This window comes from Balaenoptera physalus (assembly GCF_965194825.1).
Source record: "Balaenoptera physalus genome assembly, chromosome: 14".
Taxonomy (NCBI): Eukaryota; Metazoa; Chordata; class Mammalia; order Artiodactyla; family Balaenopteridae; genus Balaenoptera; species Balaenoptera physalus.
Genome location: NC_138893.1, coordinates 9,295,864 through 9,316,476, shown reverse-complemented (window position 1 = coordinate 9,316,476; position 20,613 = coordinate 9,295,864). Strand labels below are relative to the sequence as shown.

At 45.6% G+C, this 20,613-nt stretch overlaps 1 protein-coding gene across 3 annotated transcripts in view; it reads left to right on the top strand.

Annotated features, from left to right (window-relative positions):
* The window catches only part of MTR (5-methyltetrahydrofolate-homocysteine methyltransferase), a 110,676-nt gene that overhangs the window by 79,504 nt on the left and 10,559 nt on the right, over positions 1-20,613 (top strand). For all 3 annotated transcript variants that reach the window (XM_082425502.1, XM_082425503.1, XM_082425504.1), the window contains 4 exons: positions 7,552-7,633; positions 15,567-15,665; positions 16,931-17,006; positions 19,554-19,709. In XM_082425502.1, the coding sequence (XP_082281628.1) occupies positions 7,552-7,633; positions 15,567-15,665; positions 16,931-17,006; positions 19,554-19,709 (413 nt within the window). The remainder of the gene's footprint in view (positions 1-7,551; positions 7,634-15,566; positions 15,666-16,930; positions 17,007-19,553; positions 19,710-20,613) is intronic.

Genomic DNA, 20,613 nt, shown 5'->3' with positions numbered 1-20,613 from the left:
TGGGAAGTTGTTTCTGAAAGAGAGACCTTTGGGTCAAATAATTTAAAGAAGAGAAAGTTCAAATTTGGTCACATGATTATTATTCAGTTTGTCGGATTTCTCCTGGGGTCACGATCATAATGATATTTGGTGAGAGGTATGTTAATTATGGGTATTAGACTTTTTAAAAAATTTTTATTTTATATTGGAGTGTAGTTGATTAACAATGTTGTGTTAGTTTCAGGTGTACAGCAGAGTGATTTAGTTGTACATACACGTAGATCCATTCTTTTTCAAATTATTTTCCCATTTAGGTTGTTATATAATGTTGAGCAGAGTTGCATGGATATTAGACTTCTTATGACACATTCCTTATGCCCCATGTAGTTCACTTGGGCAGGGAGCAGTGCCCAGGAGGAGCACTGACCTTGATGGTCGCACAAGCATGCAGTTTACCTTTCTGATACAAAATACAGTAGATGCGGGACAAAGCTATTCCAGAGTTCCTTTCACTCTGGAAACAACTGTATGTTAAGCCATCTGTATTAGGGATCTCCACAGAAACAGGATCAGTAAGGGGTGTGTGTGTGCGTGCATGTGTGTGTGTGTGTGTGTGTGTGTGTGTGTCCATACAGGGGGTGTGGGAGGAGGGAGGGAGAGTGATTGATTTTAAGGAACTGGCTTATGCGATATGGGGGCAGGTACGTCTGAAATCTGCAGGGAACGTGGGCAGACTGGAGGCCAGGCAAGAGTTGCTATTGCATCTTGAGTCCAAAGGTGGTCTGGAGTCAGAAGGCCTTCTTCCTCTGGGGACTGCAGTCTTTTCTCTTAAGGTCTTTAATTGATTGGATGAGGCTCACCCACACGGAGGACAATCTGCTTTACTCAGAGCCTACTGATTTAAATGTTAATCATATCTAAAAAATACCTTCACAGAAATATCTAGATTGTTGTTTGACCAAAAACTGGGTACCATGGCCTACCCAAATTGGCACATAAAATTGACCATCCTTCCATTTATAACCTGAATGGACCATGTTCATGAGTAGTCAGGGTTCTATGTCATGTATCCACTAATTGCTTTTCATACTTGAAGGACTCAGTAGTGTGGCTATTGTTGCTCACATTAGAAAACTAGGTTTGCTTCTCCACGAAGGACTTACCCACTAGGATACTGACAGACCGTTCTCCAGGGATTTGACCAACCATCGATAACTGAGGTTTCAGTGAGCGTGGTTGTGGGTAATTGATGATTATAGTGTGAATGTTCATTAGCTTAGCAAAGAGAATGGTAAGGGAATCTACAGATTATTGTCAAAATGAAAGACCTTTTAAAATCATGGTTGTAAAAGAGGATAAATAAATATTTAAATGAAAAGATGTAATGAAATGCATTATGAGTTATGTAAATGTGATGCTGGTTTCCAAATAAGAACCACTTTATGTGGACACTGCACTCGGGAGTTCAATACCAGGAAACCACATATTGCTACTTGTGCAAGTTGGAATGTTACCAATAGTTAATTCTACTATATCTCTTACCAAGTAAGAGCCACCAGATTAAAGAGGTTTCTTAAAAAATAACCGGAAGTAACATGACTAGCCTCTCGGGATACATCATTGGCAAACTTAGCCATAAAGGACTCTTATGGCTATGACTCTATACCAGTTATAACCTGGTATATCAAGTTAAAATTAATCAGATCAGAAATCACCCACAGTCTTAGTGCTATTGTAGAATATCTGTTCTCATCGTCTGGGAAACTGAATGTGTTCCTCCAAGGAGACAGAAATCTGGATCCCATGACCTCCCAAGGTCTCTTTAACTCTCTGATGTTTTGTTTCTCGTTGAGCTTTTCTGGTTCTATTCTCTTCCATGCCTGTTGCAGTTTCTGAAAAATTACTTAGAAAATAAAAGCCAGTAGTGGTGCTTCCAGGTAACCATCCCCTTCTCCATTGGAGTGCAAGAGCAGCCTTTGAAAAACAGATTCTCGTGCAGCCTCCAGGAATGTCAGTGTAAAATTCCCCCTTCTGCCTTCATTTTAAAGTGGTGACAGTGGGTGAGGTCTCAGACCTGGAGGCTTGCTTCGTCAAGCCCTCTTATTTAAGTAAGCACTTTTGCGAAGTATAGCACTCACGTAGAAAAGTACACAAGTCACAGGTAAACAACTTGATGAATTTTTACAAAAATGAAACCACCCATGTAATAGCCCCCAGATCAAGAAATAGAACATTAATGACACTCCGGGAACTTCACTGGATCCCCCGACCGAGTCATTCTGTCTTCCATCACCACAGTTTGGTTTTGTCTGCATTTCAGCTTTGTGTAAGTGGACTCCTACTGTATATATTCATTCTTCTGTGTCCCTCTCAACATTATGTCTTTAAGGCCTAAACTCATTATTACAGTAGTGTTTTCGTTCTTGTTTTTTTTCCCATTGTGGTATAATATTGCATTGTATTGTGCCCTCTGGCTTATTTATCCATGCTAGTGTTGGTGGACATTTGGGTTTTTCCAGTTTGGGGCTATTACACGGAATGCTGCTATGTATGTATTTCTGCCCTGAAGCAGACTTGCTGGGTCACAGAATATGCATATGGTCATCGGCATTAGATATTTATTCCAAAGTGATTGTATTAATTTATACTCCCACCGGCAATTATGAGATTTCCAGTTATTCCACACCCTTTTCAGTTTTATCCATTTTAGTGTGTGTGTAACAGTATCTTGCTAAGGTCTTCATTTGTATTTCTCTACTGACTAATGATGTTGAGTACCTTTTCATGTGTATATTGACCACTTGGATATGCTTTTTAAATTTTTTTTTTAATTAGGTATTCTGCCTTTTTTTTTCTTTTACTGATTTGTATGCATTCTTTATTTATATTAGAGACAAGACTCTTTGTCAGAAATATATATTGCAAATAGAGTCTTCCAATATGGCTTACCTTTTGCTGTCTTAGTGGTATTCTGGGTAACAAAAGTTCTTCATTTTCATGAAGTCGGATTTATCGATCTCTTTATGGTTAGTGCTTTTCGCATCTGTATAAGAAGCCTTCTACCCTGGGAGAATCAGCTTTGCTAGAAAGCATTCGGGAGTTTAAATGTCTCAGAAGTCATCTGAGAACGCTTATCGTCACCTCCTACAGACCTATGGAGGGCTCAGCAGAGGCCCAGTTCTTTCCTTTGCTGTTTTTGAGCAAATGGAGGCTCAGGACTTCCAAATTCTCATGAAAGCAGATCTGTGAGGGGAATAGCAGCATGGTTTTTCCAAACCTCAGGGGCCTGCGGTAGGTAGCATGAGAGAATTAGAACTGTACCCCCAAGACACGAAATGAGGCTTGAGGATGGATCCTTGGAGAGGCTGAAAGGGTTATACAGATTTGGGGTCATATGTGGGTAGAAATCTGCTTGGAATGGCCCTTTTTAACCTGTAGCTATAAGAGACTAGAAAACTGAATATTCTCCTGTCTGTAATACAGATGGTTTTGTATCACAAACGAGAAATGACTTTAATGGAAATCTGGCCCTTTTAGCTACAGAACTTCTCAAGGGCACAAGTCTGGCAGTTAGCTCTCAATTTTTTTTTTTTTTTATTTATTTATTTATGGTTGTGTTGGATCTTCGTTTCTGTGCGAGGGCTTTCTCTAGTTGTGGCAAGCGGGGGCCACTCTTCATCGCGGTGCACGGGCCTCTCACTGTCGCGGCCTCTCTTGTTGCGGACCACAGGCTCCAGACGCGCAGGCTCAGTAATTGTGGCTCGGCTCACGGGCCTAGCTGCTCTGTGGCATGTGGGATCTTCCCAGACCAGGGCTCGAACCTGTGTCCTCTGCATTGGCAGGCAGACTCTCAACCACTGCGCCACCAGGGAAGCCCTAGCTCTCAATTTTTAACTGGTTTAAAGCCAATAACTGCAAAATGTCTTTTTCAATTATGTTTTGTGTAGTTTAACTTGGAGAATTCAACAGGAAGTCACATTGCTCAAAGGTGGAGGTAATTTTCTGAGTTTTCTGTTTTTTTTTTTTAAACTGCTATGAAGTAAGGTGCTGAATTACATAACTGATAATATTTTCCTTTGTATAGGATTTCAAGGAATGAATTTTACATGCTAATCTCACTCCTGATTCCATCTTTCTTTTTTTTTTAATAAATTTTTAAATTTAATTTATTTATTATTTTTGGCTGCGTTGGGTCTTCGTTGCTGCGTGCGGGCTTTCTCTAGTTGCAGCGAGCGGGGGCTACTCTTCGTTGTGGTGTGTGGGCTTCTCATTGCAGTGGCTTCTCTTGTTGTGGATCACAGGCTCTAGGCGTGTGGGCTTCAGTAGTTATGGCTCGCAGGCTTCAGTAGTTGTGGCTTGTGGGCTCTAGAGTGCAGGCTCAGTAGTTGTGGCACACGGGCTTAGTTGCTCTGTGGCATGTGGGATCTTCCCGGACCAGGACTCAAACCCGTGTCCCCTGCATTGGCAGGCGGATTCTTAACCACAGCGCCACCAGGGAAACCCTCCTGATTCCATCTTAATTTTCCCATCCTTATTTCCCATTTTCTCTCATTTTTTCTCATCAAATTTTAAGTTTTGGTTTTGCTGCATTTATGTAAAACACTAGTTCTGAGATAGGGTATGACATGAAATAAGTGCTTGGAGTGCTTGTTCTTTTTCAGAGTGTTAAAAAAGATCTTCTAAGGCTAACATGATCATGCCTATTTGGCAAGTGTGGGAGGTGACTAATTAAATCCTAAATGTTGACTAGTGACTTAGCAGAGATGGATTTGGGATTCAGCCTCAGCATTTAGCCCTTTGCCCTAGGTACATAGGAAGGGGAGGAGAGATTCCACTGTTTTGCATCTTTTCAGACTTCAGAAAGAAATCTTTCAGCTGGAGAAGTTCATGTAAATGGAAGCTTAGAAAAAAGTGGAATCAATGTCAAACTGGAAGCACTCTTTTTTTTTTTTTAAGTAATGATGAGGTATTTTGTTTGTTTATTTTGGCTGCACTGCGCAGCATGGGGGATCTTAGTTCCCCGACCAGGGATGGAACCCTCACCCCTGCAGTGGAAGCGTGGAGTGTTAACCACCGGACCGCCAGGGAAGTCCCCGGAAGCACTCTTTGATAGCTGGGCAAGCTCAAATTTCATGCCTGTGCTCATCCAGCTTGGACAGTGTTTGCGTTGGAAAGGAGCACGTTGATTTGTTTTGTTTTGTCTTTTTCAATCATGAAATCCATCCATTTCTTCTCAGTTCCCTTTTCCAGAGGTTCATCAAAGAGAGAATGGCCAGAATTACACTGAGAACCCTTGGATACTTAATAAATACCAATTATATTGATTTAAACATTTTAAATTTTACTGGCTGTCTTTAAAAGAAATGTCACTGAAGTTACAGCAGGCTTAAAACATTGTTTCCTGGGGGAACTTCATGCAGAAGAAAGACTGAGGTATATTTGTGTGTCTCAAGTTGCTAAGGAAGCATCTGAGGAAGAGGACGCATACAGAGTCTAACTTGTGTTTTGAAACTGGAAGCAACTTCTTCTTTATAACTTTTCCTACTGTTTGAAAATCTTCACCCCCTCATAGACTACCCAAGGTATCTTCAGAATCTTTGGTCCCCAAGCACACAGTAGGCACAAAACGGGTCCTGAGGAGGCAGTGGTGTCCGTTAGGCGGCTCCAGGGCCGAGATGCAGCTCCCCTTGCTGGTGGGCCTCCCAGTCCAGAAGGCATCTCCTGTGCTAACTGGCCTAGGCCTCAACTTCCATCTCACAGCCCAGTTCTGGTGGATTATGGCTTTAGTCCTTTGCTTCCTGTTTATGCACAGAAATATGCTTAGAAAGGGGACAGGTGAAATGTTAGAGGTCTTGTCTGTCTCATTATGAATAAGTCTTTACAGCCTTCCCTTAGAAGCCTCTTATAAACACACTCACACAAATAATGCACCTTTAATATTCTCTTGGTTTTTAAAAATTACCTCAGTAATACACACTTATTAGAACATGTCAAACAATTCAGAGGAATGGAAAGTAAAATTTAGTCTCTCCCTTCCCACTTTCAGTCCCAGTTCTAACCTCCGTATAACCAGTGCTGACTTTTTGATGTCTGTCTCTCCGTGTTTTCTAAATATACAGACACTTATATGCAAGTTGGTTGGTTGGGGCAGGTTGAGGGTGGTAGTGTTTTGTTTTGTTTTTTATTTTTGGCTGCATTGGGTCTTCGTTGCTGCGTGCAGGCTTACTCTACTTGTGGCGAGCGGGGGCTACTCTTCGTTGTGGTGCGCAGGCTTCTCACTGTGGTGGCTTCTCTTGTTGCGGAGCACGGGCTCTTGGTGTGCGGGCTTCAGTAGTTGTGGCATGTGGGCTCAGTTTTTGTGGCGCATGGGCTTAGTTGCTCCACAACATTTGGGATCTTCCCGGACCAGGGCTCGAATCCGTGTCCCCTGCATTGGCAGGCAGATTCTTAACCACTGTGCCACCAGGGAAGCCCTGTTTTGTTTCTTTTTTAAATAAAATTGTATTAAACATACTGTTTTGCTACTTTGGTTTTTCCTCATAAAGTAGCATATTCTGGACATCTTTCCAAATGAAAATACATTTTAGTTGAGGGGAAAGAATATGAAAGGATCTGACTTGGGGAAAGCTGCTGCTACTTTAAGGGGGAAGGAAAGAGGAGAAAAGACTGGAAACACTGCCCATATTGTGGAAACTACTGTTGTCACGCTTTTATGTGGAATTGTGGCAAAGTCCACACTTCTGTCCCAGCTTCAGGGTACTGGTTTAACTACAGTAGGGGAGGGTGTATACATTTTCAGTTCTCACTTTAATATGTTATGTTCCGTAATGAAATAATAGCAGATGTGTAGCCTATGCTATTGCTATAAACATTCAGCAGTCAGAGGGCAATTTTGCGGTAAAATTAGGTAATTTTAAGGATTAAAGCGTGTTTCTTCCTCAGAACTGACATTTTCAAGTTTGGCAAAAGGGATTTTGGGCTGAGCCAGTGTTACGATAAGATATTGTTGCTTTGGCCTCTCTGTGTTACTTTGTGTTGAATTTATTTACGGTTCGAGGTTCCTTCCTACAAGTACCAGGTGGGCTTGGGGTGGAGAAGTGTTGGTGTCTTCCGGGGGCAGTGAGCAGCAGCTGGGGAGTGGCGCCCCGTGGCCCCTGTCAGTGTCTGGCACTCCAGGGGTCCTGGCTGGTGGCCCAGCTCGTCTGCAGGAAGAAACTCCCCTTGACCTTTATGACAGCAAAGTGCTGTTGCCCGGGCCGGTTGGCTCCCTTAGTTCAGAAAGGCTGCTAGTGCAGAGAGCTGAGGACACCATCCTTCTCATTTTCTCCTAGGCTTCTTTGTAGCCTGGGCCAAAAATCCATGCCTTTTCCCCTTGGCTTGCCCCTCTTAGGGTGGGGAGAAAGTCATTCTCATTTTCCAAGGGAAATTTGGAGTTCAGTATTTATAAGTACCTTAAAATCTTTCTCTGAAAAGCACTGTAAGAGCACATTATCTCTAATGGTTCTGCACAAGACTTGTGGAGGAACTGTCAGGCCTGACGGATGTGTTTTTCTCCCTGACGCCTCTTTTCAGAACCCACACAGCAGTTAAAATAGCCCCAAGATACAGCGCGCCTGTGATCCACGTCCTGGACGCGTCTAAGAGCGTGGTGGTGGTAAGTGTGGGCCTCGCGTTGTTTCAGAGCTGCTGTGAAGGGGCAACAGAGAGCGCTGAGAGTAATATCTGCTGTGAAGGGGCAACAGAGAGCGCTGAGAGCTAGTGCTGCTGTGAAGGGGCAACAGAGAGCGCTGAGAGTTAGAGCTGCAGTGAAGGGGCAAAGAGAGCGCTGAGAATTTGTCGAAAATGCTGTGAAGGGGCAACAGAGCGCTGAGAGATAGTCAGAGGTGCTGTGAAGGGGCAACAGAGAGCGCTGAGAGTTAGAGCTGCTGTGAGGTGGCAGCAGAGAGCGCTGAGCGTTAGAGCTACTGTGACGGGGCAACAGAGAGCGCTGAGAGTTAATCGAAGGTGCTGTGAAGGGGCAACAGAGAGCGCTGTGAGTTAGAGATGCTGTGAAGTGGCAAAAGAGAGCACTGAGATTTATAGCTGATTTGAAGGGGAAACGGTGAGCGGTGAGAGTTAGAGCTGGTGTAAAGGGGATCCGGAGAGCGGTGAGAGTTCGTGGAATATGCGGTAAAGGGGCAACAGAGAGCGCTTAGAGTTAGAGCTGCTATGAAAGGGCAACACCGAGCGCTGAGAGTTAGAGCTGCTCTGACAAGGCAACAGAGAGCGCTGAGAGTTAGAGCTACTGTGACGGGGCAACAGAGAGCGCTGAGAGTTAGAGCTGCTGTGAAGGGGAAACAGAGAGCGCTGAGAGTTAGAGCTGCTGTGAAAGGGCAACAGAGAGCGCTGTGAGTTAGAGATGCTGTGAAGTGGCAAAAGAGAGCCCTGAGGTTTATAGCTGATTTGAAGGGGAAACGGAGAGCGGTGAGAGTTAGAGCTGCTGTAAAGGGGATCCGGAGAGCGGTGAGAGTTCGTGGAATATGCGGTAAAGGGGCAACAGAGAGCGCTTAGAGTTAGAGCTGCTATGAAAGGGCAACACCGAGCGCTGAGAGTTAGAGCTGCTCTGACAAGGCAACAGAGAGCGCTGAGAGTTAGAGCTACTGTGACGGGGCAACAGAGAGCGCTGGGAGTTAGTCAGAGTGCTGTGAAGGGGAAACAGAGAGCGCTGAGAGTTAGAGCTGCTGTGAAAGGGCAACAGAGAGCGCTGTGAGTTAGAGATGCTGTGAAGTGGCAAAAGAGAGCCCTGAGGTTTATAGCTGATTTGAAGGGGAAACGGAGAGCGGTGAGAGTTAGAGCTGCTGTAAAGGGGATCCGGAGAGCGGTGAGAGTTCGTGGAATATGCGGTAAAGGGGCAACAGAGAGCGCTTAGAGTTAGAGCTGCTATGAAAGGGCAACACCGAGCGCTGAGAGTTAGAGCTGCTCTGACAAGGCAACAGAGAGCGCTGAGAGTTAGAGCTACTGTGACGGGGCAACAGAGAGCGCTGGGAGTTAGTCAGAGTGCTGTGAAGGGGCAACATAAAGCGCTGGGTGTTAGAGCTGCTGTGAAGGAGCAACACAAAGCGCTGAGGGTTAGAGCTTCTCTATCGGGCAACAGAGAATGCAGAAAGTTAGTTAGAGCTGCTGTGATTGGGCAACTGAGAGCGCTGAGTGTTAGAACTGCTGTGAAGGGGCAACAGAGAGCGCTGAGAGTCAGAGCTGCTGTGAAGGGGCCACTGAGAGCACGGAGAGTTAGAGCTGCTGGGAACGGGCAGCAAAGAGTGCTGAGAGTTAATCGAAGGTGCTATGAAGGGGCAACAGAGAGCGCTGAGAGTTATAGCTGCCGTGAACGGGCAACAGAGAGCGCTGAGAGTTAGTCGAAGATGTTGTGAAGGGGCCAAAGAGAGCGCTGAGAGAGCTGCGTTGAAGAGGCAACAAAGAGCGCTGAGAGTTAATCAGATCTGCTGTTAAGGGGCAACAGAGAGCGCTGAGAGTTAGAGCTGCTGTGAAGGGGAAACAGAGAGCGCTGAGAGTTAGAGCTGCTGTGAAAGGGCAACAGAGAGCGCTGTGAGTTAGAGATGCTGTGAAGTGGCAAAAGAGAGCACTGAGATTCATAGCTGATTTGAAGGGGAAACGGAGAGCGGTGAGAGTTAGAGCTGCTGTAAAGGGGATCCGGAGAGCGGTGAGAGTTCGTGGAATATGCGGTAAAGGGGCAACAGAGAGCGCTTACAGTTAGAGCTGCTATGAAAGAGCAACACCGAGCGCTGAGAGTTAGAGCTACTGTGACGGGGCAACAGAGAGCGCTGAGAGTTAGAGCTACTGTGACGGGGCAACAGAGAGCGCTGGGAGTTAGAGTGCTGTGAAGGGGCAACATAAAGCGCTGGGTGTTAGAGCTGCTGTGAAGAAGCAACACAAAGCGCTGAGGGTTAGAGCTTCTCTGATCGGGCAACAGAGAACGCAGAAAGTTAGTTAGAGCTGCTGTGATTGGGCAACTGAGAGCGCTGAGACTTAGAGCTGCTGGGAACGGGCAGCAAAGAGCGCTGAGAGTTAATCGAAGGTGCTATGAAGAGGCAACAGAGAGCGCTGAGAGTTAGTCAGATCTGCTGTTAAGGGGCAACAGAGAGCGCTGAGAGTTAGTCACAGGTAGTGTGAAGGGGCAACAGAGAGCGCCTGGAGTTAGTCAGAGCTGCTGTGAATGGGCAACAGCTAGCGCTGAGTGTTAGTCGAAGATGCTCTGAAGGGGCAACAGAGAGCGCTTAGACTTAGAGCTGCTGGGAATGGGCAGCAAAGAGCGCTGAGAGTTAATCTAAGGTGCTGTGAAGGGGCAACAGAGAGTGCTGAGAGTAATAGCTGCTGTGAAGGGGCAACAGAGAGCGCTGAGAGTTACAGCTGTGTTGAAGCGGCAACAGAGAGCACTGAGAGTTAGAGCTGCGTTGAAGGGGCAACAGAGAGCGCTGAGAGTTAGAGCTACTGTGACGGGGCAACAGAGAGCGCTGAGTGTTAGAGCTACTGTGATTGGGCAATTGAGAGCGATGAGCGTTAGAGATGTAGTGAAGGGGCAACAGAGAGCGCTGGGAGTTAGAGCTGCTGTGGAGGGGCAACAGAGAGCGCTGAGAGTTAGAGCTGCTGTGAAGGGGCAACAGAGAGCGCTGAGATTTACAGCTGATTTGAAGGGGAAACGGAGAGCGGTGAGAGTTAGAGCTGCTGTAAAGGGGATCCGGAGAGCGGTGAGAGTTCGTGGAATATGCGGTAAAGGGGCAACAGAGAGCGCTTACAGTTAGAGCTGCTATGAAAGAGCAACACCGAGCGCTGAGAGTTAGAGCTACTGTGACGGGGCAACAGAGAGCGCTGAGAGTTAGAGCTACTGTGACGGGGTAACAGAGAGCGCTGAGAGTTAGTCAGAGCTGCTGTGAAGGGACCACTGAGAGTGTGGAGAGTTAGAGCTGCGTTGAAGGGGCAACAGAGAGCGCTGGGAGTTAGTCAGAACTTCTGTGAAGGGGCAACTGAGAGCGCTGAGAGTTAGAGCTGCTGTGAAGGGGAAACAGAGCGCTGAGAGTTAGAGCTGCTGTGAAGGAGTAACAGAGAGCAGTGAGAGTCAGAGTTGCTGTGAAGGTGAAACACAGAGCGCTGAGAGTTGAGGGTATCGCCCAAGACTTTCTATTGGTTTTTGTTAAATTCTGCTTTTAAAATGTGGAAGAATATCCTAGGGCTCTTGTCGTGGTCACTGGGTGTGTCTGCATTGCTTGAACGAGGACGGGTGAGTGTGTCCTCTGCTTTCCGGCACCCCTCCCCGAGCCAGCTGCAGCTGTGCTGGCCTGAGTAATAGGAATGGTCCCAGGACACTTGGACCTTGACACCAACCCAAAGAGAGATTTCAGCCATTTACAAATATTTACAAACATGAATGGGCACCTTCTTAACTCTGTGCCAGAGCTGAAAGGAATGCAGAATTTTTTAATCAATATATTTTTTAATTGAAGTATAGTTGATTTACAAGGTTGTGTTAATTTCTGCTGTACAGCAAAGTGATTCAGTTATGCATATATATGCATTCTTTTTTTAATAATCTTTTGCATTATTGAATATAGGATATTGAATACAGTTCTCTGTGCTATACAGTAGGACTCTGTTGTCTATCCATTCTCTATATAAAAGCTTACATCTTCTAACCCCCTCCCCCTTGGCAACCACCAGTCTGTTCTGTATGTCCATGATTCTGTTTTTGTTTCATAGATATGTTCATTTGTTTCCTATTTTAGATTCCACATATAGGTGATATCATATGGTATTTGTCTTTCTCTTTCTGATTTACTTCACTCAGTATGAAAATCTCTAGGTCCATCCATATTGCTGCAAATGGCATTATTTTGTTCTTTTTTATGGCTGAGTAGTAAGGAATGTAGAATTTTTTTAAATGACCCATTTCCAGGTAGAAAAACGTTTAATCTGGAATGGGCCAGTTGACCCTACCCAAGGGCAGAAAAGCATTCACAGGTATATGTTGAAAACACAGAATTCGGTAAATATAATAAACAACTTACCTAAGTGGTTTTTCCTGCTTTTCTCCATCAGTGAAGCCTAACATCATCTCTTGTTATGTGTTTCATTATTTTCATTGAATAATGGGATATAATAGGTTGTGGGAATCTGAGTGACCATGTGGTCCGGTGGTTTCCAAGTTTGTTTTAGCCACAGAAACCTTGTTTGCAAGTGATGTCTCCCCTGCACACTCAGTAGAATACAAATAAGAGCGGCCCCTTCCACCCCTCATCCCACTCCTGGTTCTCATTGAAAGAGCGCAATTTAAACACCACTAATCTAGTCCAACCTTCACATTTGCAGGCGAGGGGCCTGGTGACTTGTGACACTACCAGGCACTGTCACGCAGCCTGGACCAGGATGACACATTTCCTGAGCCATTTTCCAAAGGAATTCTTTCAGATCTGTGAATTTACTTATATGAAAATTATACAATAATCGCTAACATTATTAAATATTTATAGTGTACCCAGCACTGTGCTAAGTGCTTCACATGGATTTTTTATTTAATCCTCATGAGGTAGATACTTTCATTATCCCCATTTTAGAGGTGAGGAAACAGGAACGAAGAGATTAGTAACTCTTGAGGCCACACATCCCTGAAGCAACAGGTGTGGATTTGAATGCAGGTGCTCGTACTCTGTGCGGCGTTAGTTAAACTTGTTTCCATTAATATTTAATGAGTCTCCTTTATTAAGAAGGATAAAATTAAATCGGGCTGGAGTCATAAAATTGCAGTTATTTAAATTGCCATTGAGATAGACTAACGTGCAAATAAACTACATTTCTACAACTCAATTTAAAAACAATTTTTTGGATCTTATATTTGGATAGTGTTTCATAAAGAGGTTGTGTCAGGTCCACGGTTGAGTAACCAGTGAGCCTCTCTTTAAGGCTTATTCCTTAAAGCCTTGTTGAAAAGCATTGTTTTCAAATGCTAATGAATGACTGTGAACATTTCCCATTTGGAGACCAGGCCATTGGGCCCGTTTGCGTGCACAGTGGTAATACTGCCCCCACAGGTCGGGGAAGACTTTAGCTGGGAAGGACTTGGTCCCTTGATTCTCTTCCGAGGACACTCCTCCACCGTCTGGAAGAGCTAAAGCACCGTGGGCCCAGCTGGAAGCCAGCAGAGGATGAGGCGTGGGTGTCTGTGCCTTTTACCGTTTGGTCCAGGCAGGCAGCTGGCAGTAGTTGGCTCGTCTCATATACAAAGAAACAGCCGCCTTTTGAAATTACTCAGACATAAGTCTGATGGTAAATCATTTGGGTAATTGCCAGTGACACATTTCGGGAGTCACTGGTACAGTTTGTTTAGGTTGATTGCTGGTTTAGAGTCTTTTGACCTCACTGCAGTGATCATGACGCAGGCTCACACTCTGGCTACTGTCTCATGTATTTATTTGAAAGGTTCCAAAATGTGGCAACTACATAGTAGTTGGAGATTTAGACCAGACAATGGATGCCCCCTTACTTTCTTCCCTTTTTTTTTTTTAAATAAAAAACAAGGTGCGAATATTCAGTCCTCTTTAAATTAGAAAATAAATTTTCACCGTATTCCCAATGTAAATTGTGCTGCAATTTGCCGTGAGAAAGAAAAAAGAAAAAAAGGAAAAGAAAAGCCCTACTATGTTTGATGGTTGGCAAGAAAACACAGGATGGACTCTGGTTTTGTGATGGAAGGACCACATAGATTAGCCCATATAATTGGCCATGAACTTGTTTCCATTGAGCAAGTCAGCCTGGGCAGGGAGGGGCCTGTCACCGCAGCTCTGGCAGCAGGAGCTCCACGGGAGTTGTGGAAGGGACCAGCCAACTGTAGCAACCCCTTCCATTTTCCAGGTAGTTCCTGTGCTGGATGCTTTCAAGTTCTGGAAATCGGGGGGTTACTTTCTCAGAGTTTAAATTCTAGCAGAATGCAACAGTGTTTTAAAACATTGATTGCATGTACTTTGGGGGAGCTCAGGAGTAGACATCCCTTCTTGTTTTCATGAGCTCTGCTGGATTTCCTAAATGAGGACTCCATTGAGGTGAGGTTCACGTAAGACTGGGAATTACTCTGGTATGCATACCATTTGGGAGCCTGTTTTTAGGCTTATCACGATGGCCTTTACTGATTATATTTCTTAATAAAGTGATTTGGTTTTATACTAACTCACAGGTGATTGGATTGTTATTAGAGATACTTAGACAATTCACACAGAATTATAGACATTTAAAGCTGATGGGCACCTTAGCCATCATCCAGCCGAACTTCCTCCATTTCAGATAATGGTATTGAACTTCCGTGCCTTTTTGTGTGTTAGAAAATCCCACTGGAGGATGCAGGGTTGGGGCAGTGCTGTGATTTTGGAACTGATGTGACCAGCAGCAGCCATTTCCTCTTCCTTTGTGATTTTATTTTGAGCTTTGGTGGCAGCTATTCTACCTATTTGATAATCATAGTCATAAATACTATTTAGCTGATTCTAGTTTTACAGTTTACTGAGTAGCCTCACTTTTCTCAGATGATCAGTTTCCTTATTTTAGCACAAGCTCATGGTTGACTGTGAAGATCAGCCTCATTCCATCAGCAAACATTTTGTGAGGATGCACCTTCTAGGTGCCAGGCCCCACGTTAGAAGCCAGGGGCACGAAGGTGGTTAAGGTGCAATCCTACCCTCACAGGGCCTGTCCTCTAGTCAGGGAGGTAGATGCCTAGGCAGATGCTGGAAGCCTGTGGTAAATGCAGTGATGGAGAGATGAACAGAGTATCTTTGAAACCCTGAAGAGGGGGTACCTAACCAGTGTGTTTTGGGGCCCCAAGACTACCCCCAGTTTCAGTGATTTGCTAGGACTCACAGAACTCAGAAACACTGTTATACTCACAATCACGGTTTATAACCATGAAAGGATACAGATTAAAATTGAGTGGAATCTAGAAAAGGCCAGGCACCAGCATCCAGGTGTCTCTCCCCTCGGAGTCATACGGACAGAGCTTAATTCTTCCACTAATGATGTGTGACGGCATGTACGGAGTGTTGCCAACCAGGGACGCTCGCCTGAGCCCTAGTGTCTTGGGCTTTTATTGGAAGCCAGTCACATAGGCAGGGCATGCTCACCTGTCTGACCTGTCTGAGTACCTTATGGGGTACTCAAGCTTCAACCCCTCCAGAGGTTAGATAGCACGTAAGCCAAGTTCCCCCATAATTCACATTGTAAGCATAAACTTTCTGGGATGGCCCGAGGCCCCAGGTAGACAAAGACATTCTTTATCAGGCAGGATATTCTGAGGGCTTAGAGTTTATCTCCCAGGAGCAGTCAAAGTCCAGTCTCTTCTTTGTAATGTACAACATTGGAGCATCCCAGGCCTGCTGAGTTAACCCTTTACAGTAAAGCCAGGCAGGCATTAGCACAACTGGTGAAGGGAGAGGAAATGATGTTAGTATGGGAAGGCTTCCTGAAGGAGGTGACCCTAGGACTGACCAGTATTACTCATGTTTTATCTTCTTTCGCTGCTCTATGGTTATTGAACTCTGATCTTGCATTTTCAGTGTTCTCAACTGTTAGATGAGAATCTAAAAGATGAGTACTTTGAGGAGATCATGGAAGAATATGAAGATATTAGACAAGACCATTATGAGTCTCTCAAGGTAAGTGACAAAAACAGGTCCCCACTTGTTTGGGTAATAAAACGATCCTACAGTTTTTTGTTTTTTGGCTTTTTTGGCTGCGTCAGGTCTTAGTTGCGGCATGCAGGATCTTCGTTGCAGCACGCGGGCTCTCTAGTTGTGGCGCACAGGCTTAGTTGCCCCACAGCATGTGGGATCTTTGTTTCCTGACCAGGGATTGAACCCACATCCCCTGCATTGGAAGGCGGATTCTTAACCACTGGGCCACCAGGGAAGTCCGATCCTACAGTTTTTAATGTGACTTTGCTGTTTGGAGGAGGGGAAGGTTTGGGATCATTTTAGGGAAGTCCTACTTTCTAGTTCACATCAGCGTTCTTCAGTGTTCCCAGTAATTTTGGGTTATATTAAGGTTAATTTTATTTATTCCTCCAAACATGTACTGAGTAAGCAGTAGGTATTGGGTGCTGTGCTGGCTACCACTTATGAGAATGAATAAAACATGAGCTCATAGGCAGCAGGGAGACGGGGACTGAGTGTACTGAGGTGACTCCCACAGATCCTTATGCATGAGGAAATAATGGAAGAGAATGAAGACATTAGACAGGACCACTGTAAGTCTCTCTGCCTGATCGCCCGAAGCTCTCTGTGCAGAATAATGTTTCAAGAACTGTCCCTCTGTAGATTAGCTTCAGGAGATCCATGGAGACTAGGCATGATTACTCTTTAGAGGTCGTTGGGATATTTCTTTCTTCCTGGTTATCTGCTTGCCGGGCCTTGTGTATGGGGAGGCGGGGGGTGTATTTTAGGGGTGGCCAGGTAAGTGAAATGGGATAACAGACAGCGGAACAAGTTTCTGAGGTGTCAGCTGGACCAGGGCACTGTGGTTGGCCTTTCCCTTCCTTAGTTTGCCCACTTTTGGCTGTTTCTTGGTTCTGCCTTCTGGGCCTCAGGGTGGTCAGTGGCCACCAGTTAATCCCAGCCTCACGTGAAGTACAGGCAGGAGGCCACCCCATCGCACGCTTACCTCACGGTGAAGGCTGCAGATCCGCCTTGCATTTACGTATCCATATGTAACGGATGCTCATTACATCTTTACTCTCTATTGTTCTGGTGCTAATGTGAAGCCATATTAGATGGAAAAGGAAGAGCTTTCTAGGATATGAATTTTCATGAATAAAAGCATATGTTTTCTTGCAAAACTTATTTACTAGCTTCCTTGGGTATGCTTTCATAGTAGCAGCTGAAACGCTGAGTCTCTGACTGAATAACTTTTCCTTTTTTCATAGGAAAGAAGATACTTAACCTTAAGGCAAGCTAGAGAAAGCGGTTTCCATATTGACTGGCTGTCAGAGCCTCCCCCAGGTCTGTTTGGCTATTGGTTAGAGAAAAGTGCGTGTGATAACTTTGCGCTGAAGAGATGTTTGCATTTACTGAGCAGCAGAATCAAACAGGCAGCTAAAAACTATTAATTATGTTCAGTAGTGATGACGAAGGACAGTGATGATCAAAAATAAAAGTCAATAGGGGCCGTTTATGGAGAACCAAACGTTGTCCTGAGGTTGACCTGCAGCGGCTCTGAGTCCTTGGCACAGAGAGTGCTATTATCCCCACTCTTACTTGAAGAAACTGAGTTTCGGGTAATAACTTGGGAGGTTACTAGCATTCTATCTCTGATCTGTCTTCTAAACCCATACTCTTGCCTCTGTGCTTTGCTTGAGTGGGCCTCCTTCAGGTTGAAGCCAGTTCTAGAGACCTGCCTGGGTGGTGCTGTCACTGCCTTGGCCCAGGTCCCAGGCGGGCCCAAGTGCAGACGTGGAATGTCTGAAATTGAAAAGGCCTGCGCGTTGAACAGACCTTAAAACATTGCAGCGAAGCAGGCTCTCCTATTTTTGTTCACTCTCATTCTCTCTTGGATGCTTCCCTCTTTTGATTTCTTTCATTTGGTTTCTTCCGCTTCTGATTTCTAGCCACTTTTCTTGCCTTGCATAGGTGTTCACGAAGGAATATAATGTGTAAGACGTTTTGACAGGTTCAAAGAAGCATGTGATACGAATGCAAAATCGAGACAGGGTGAACAGGGGTTATATTAATTGAATCTGTATTTCCCAGGTAACATCTCAAATCCACTTTCATTGCTCATGACCCCCGTGTTCTGCACACGCTCAGCAGAGTGGATTAAATTGGAAACATAGGTGAGCTGGGTTCTAGATTCAGTCCTGCTGAGTTCAGTGCGGTTTAGTGAGAAGAAGGCAGATGGGGAGTTGGGAGGCTTGGGTTCTGATCCCAAGTGACCTTGAGCATATTGCTTCCATGTTTGACAGTTTCTAATATGTAAAAAAGGAGTTACTTTATGGAAATGTGAGGATAAGATAAAACATGTAAACCTTAGAAAAATATAAATCACTATATAGTCCAAACTATTATTTTCTCTTTTCCTTTCAGTATGAAATTGGAAAAATATCACAAGGGGGAGTCCATTTTAGCCAAGCCAAACGTCCAAAATACATCTCAGTGGCAATAGTCCACTGAAGGCTTGCAGCACCAGGTGGCAGTGGTGACACTTTTCAAGTGGCTGTTTAACCCCCTTGTAGGGCCCCTAAGGACAACCCAGCCTTAGCGTAGTTGCAAGAAGTTGATAAAGAGAGAAGGAAAAGTTCTTCTCTCTAGGTCTTTGGTGGTAAAGCCTCAAACACATCTCCAACTCTGGCCGACAAGCTCATTCAAGAATAACACCCTTGAGTGACCCGGAAGCAGAGCGTTTCCCTGACTTTCCAGGCAGGGGCACACTTCAGTCAGGAGAATAGCTGTAATTTCTTTTTAATTACCAAACAAACCAGCATAATAGAATATTTACAAAGAAAGGATTGTCCTGTATAATAAAAAGATGACCAGGAACACATGGGAAAAAGCTACCATGAACTATGTCAAAAGGTAGAGATTTCCAGGCAAAATTAAGAAGCTGCGCATACTTTTCTTTTCCTATACTTTCACCTCTCACTGTTACTGCCTAACGAGGGAAAAACACTCTTGAGACTTCCGTGTTATCCCTGAGCACCTGAGCGTGGTGCTTTAGTTTAAGTTCTCTGATCCTTATTTGCAGATCAGGAAACTGAGGGCGTGAGGGCTGGGAAGCGGGCAGCGGAGGAGTCACCTTGGACCCCAGCCTAACCAACAGGGGCTTGGTGGCGTGGGGCAGTACTGGTGCCCCAGGAAGCCCAGTGGCACCGTCTGTCTCTGAAGTCTTCACCAGTATTTCACTTAGGATCTTTTTTAGATTCACAAGGAGGTGTAAAGAAGACTGTATTGAACGTTCGTGTACCTCCACCAGGCACTTACGGAATAAGCTACTGCCCACTTAAAAAAGACAAAACCATACATGTGGGAATTCCTGTGAGCCCCTCCCTCCCCTGCAGGATCCTGAATTTGATGCCTCATTTCCGTGCATTTCCTCAGACTTTGATTACGTGCATATGTTCAGTAGGCAATACATTGATCGATTATTGATTCATGTTTTTAAACTTTATGGAAGTGGCCTGTTACACGTGTCTTTCTCCAGTGCTCTTTCTTTTAGTATCGTCTTCATTTGTACAAGTGAGATCAACCCCAGTCTGTCTTATTTCTTGGGCAGAGGTGTTGGTGGGAAGGGTTGAGGGAAGAGTTTCCAAGGGCGGTGCAGTCAGTCAGCTGCAGGGGAAGAAGAGTTTTTTTTAAGATGTGCTGACGAATTACTCCTTCTCCACAGTAATTTCAAGTTCCCCCTCTTTGTAAAACAACTCCTCCGGGTGACAGGAGGGAGGCGGAGCGTGGGAGCCAACAGAGCGGGACAGCCTCCCGCAGGCGGCACCAGGCATGAGCGGCACTGAGCCCCAGGCCAGCGCCAGGGTTCACGCCTCTCACTCTGTCCTGTAGTGAAGCCCACGTTCCTTGGGACTCGGGTCTTTGAAGACTACGACCTGCAGAAGCTGGTGGACTACATTGACTGGAAGCCGTTCTTCGATGTCTGGCAGCTCCGGGGCAAATACCCGAACCGAGGCTTTCCCAAGATATTTGACGACAAAGCTGTAGGTTAGTTCAATAAGTCCTTCCATCCTGCTCTGGTATCCGAGACATGGTCTTGGGACTTTGAGGACAAGAATAGGTGGTGAGCAGCGGGGTGGATTATGCAGGATAGAGTTTATTGTTATGACATGATGTAGGATACTGTTTCATCCGCTCAGCTCTTTGACAGTTTTTAAACTGCTGGGTTGGTCCTTATTTACGGACTACATTTCACATTTCATTTATCCATTCTTTACTAAATGTTTATTGACATCAGTTACATGCTAGGCACTGGGGGTAAACAAAAGTAGACGTATCATCGCTGCCATCTGGTACCCGGCTGGCTGGTGCAGCACTGGAGGGTGATTCCCATACAGCAGGCCGAGCTCCTGCTGCGGGACCAAGGCCCGGCTTCTGTGGACACAGGGAAATGAGACAGACCTCAGAGTGGGACATGAGGAGAGGCTTCCTGGAGGAGGTGGTGTTTGAACTGCTTTTTGAAGATTAGTGGGAGCTACTGGGCCTGGGACTGGGAACGTGAGGTGGTGATGAAGAAAAGGACACTCCAGGCCGAGGAGACCGAGTGGGAAGGCGCAGACACGTGGGCTGATTTGGGGACCGGCAAGGAGGCTTTTGTGCCTGCTGGGGAGGGGCTGGGGGTGACAAGCTAGTCGATAGATAAACTGCTAGCCCCGCGTCTCGCTGCCAGCCCTGCCCCCAGAGACATGGGACCGAAACACTAAGCCCTTCAAAGGGTCCGGTAGCAGCCAGTTCAGAGCGAGGTGGGGTTGGACTGGTGGACGTGGGGGGTTAGGGCTGAGGGGAGCCTGGGAGAGTGGCCCCTGCCCGCTTCCTGGGGGGGGCCCTGGGGTGTGTGCTAGGTGCTGTGACTCAGCGGCTCTCGGGCTAGCTGGGGTGCAGCAGTGGGCAA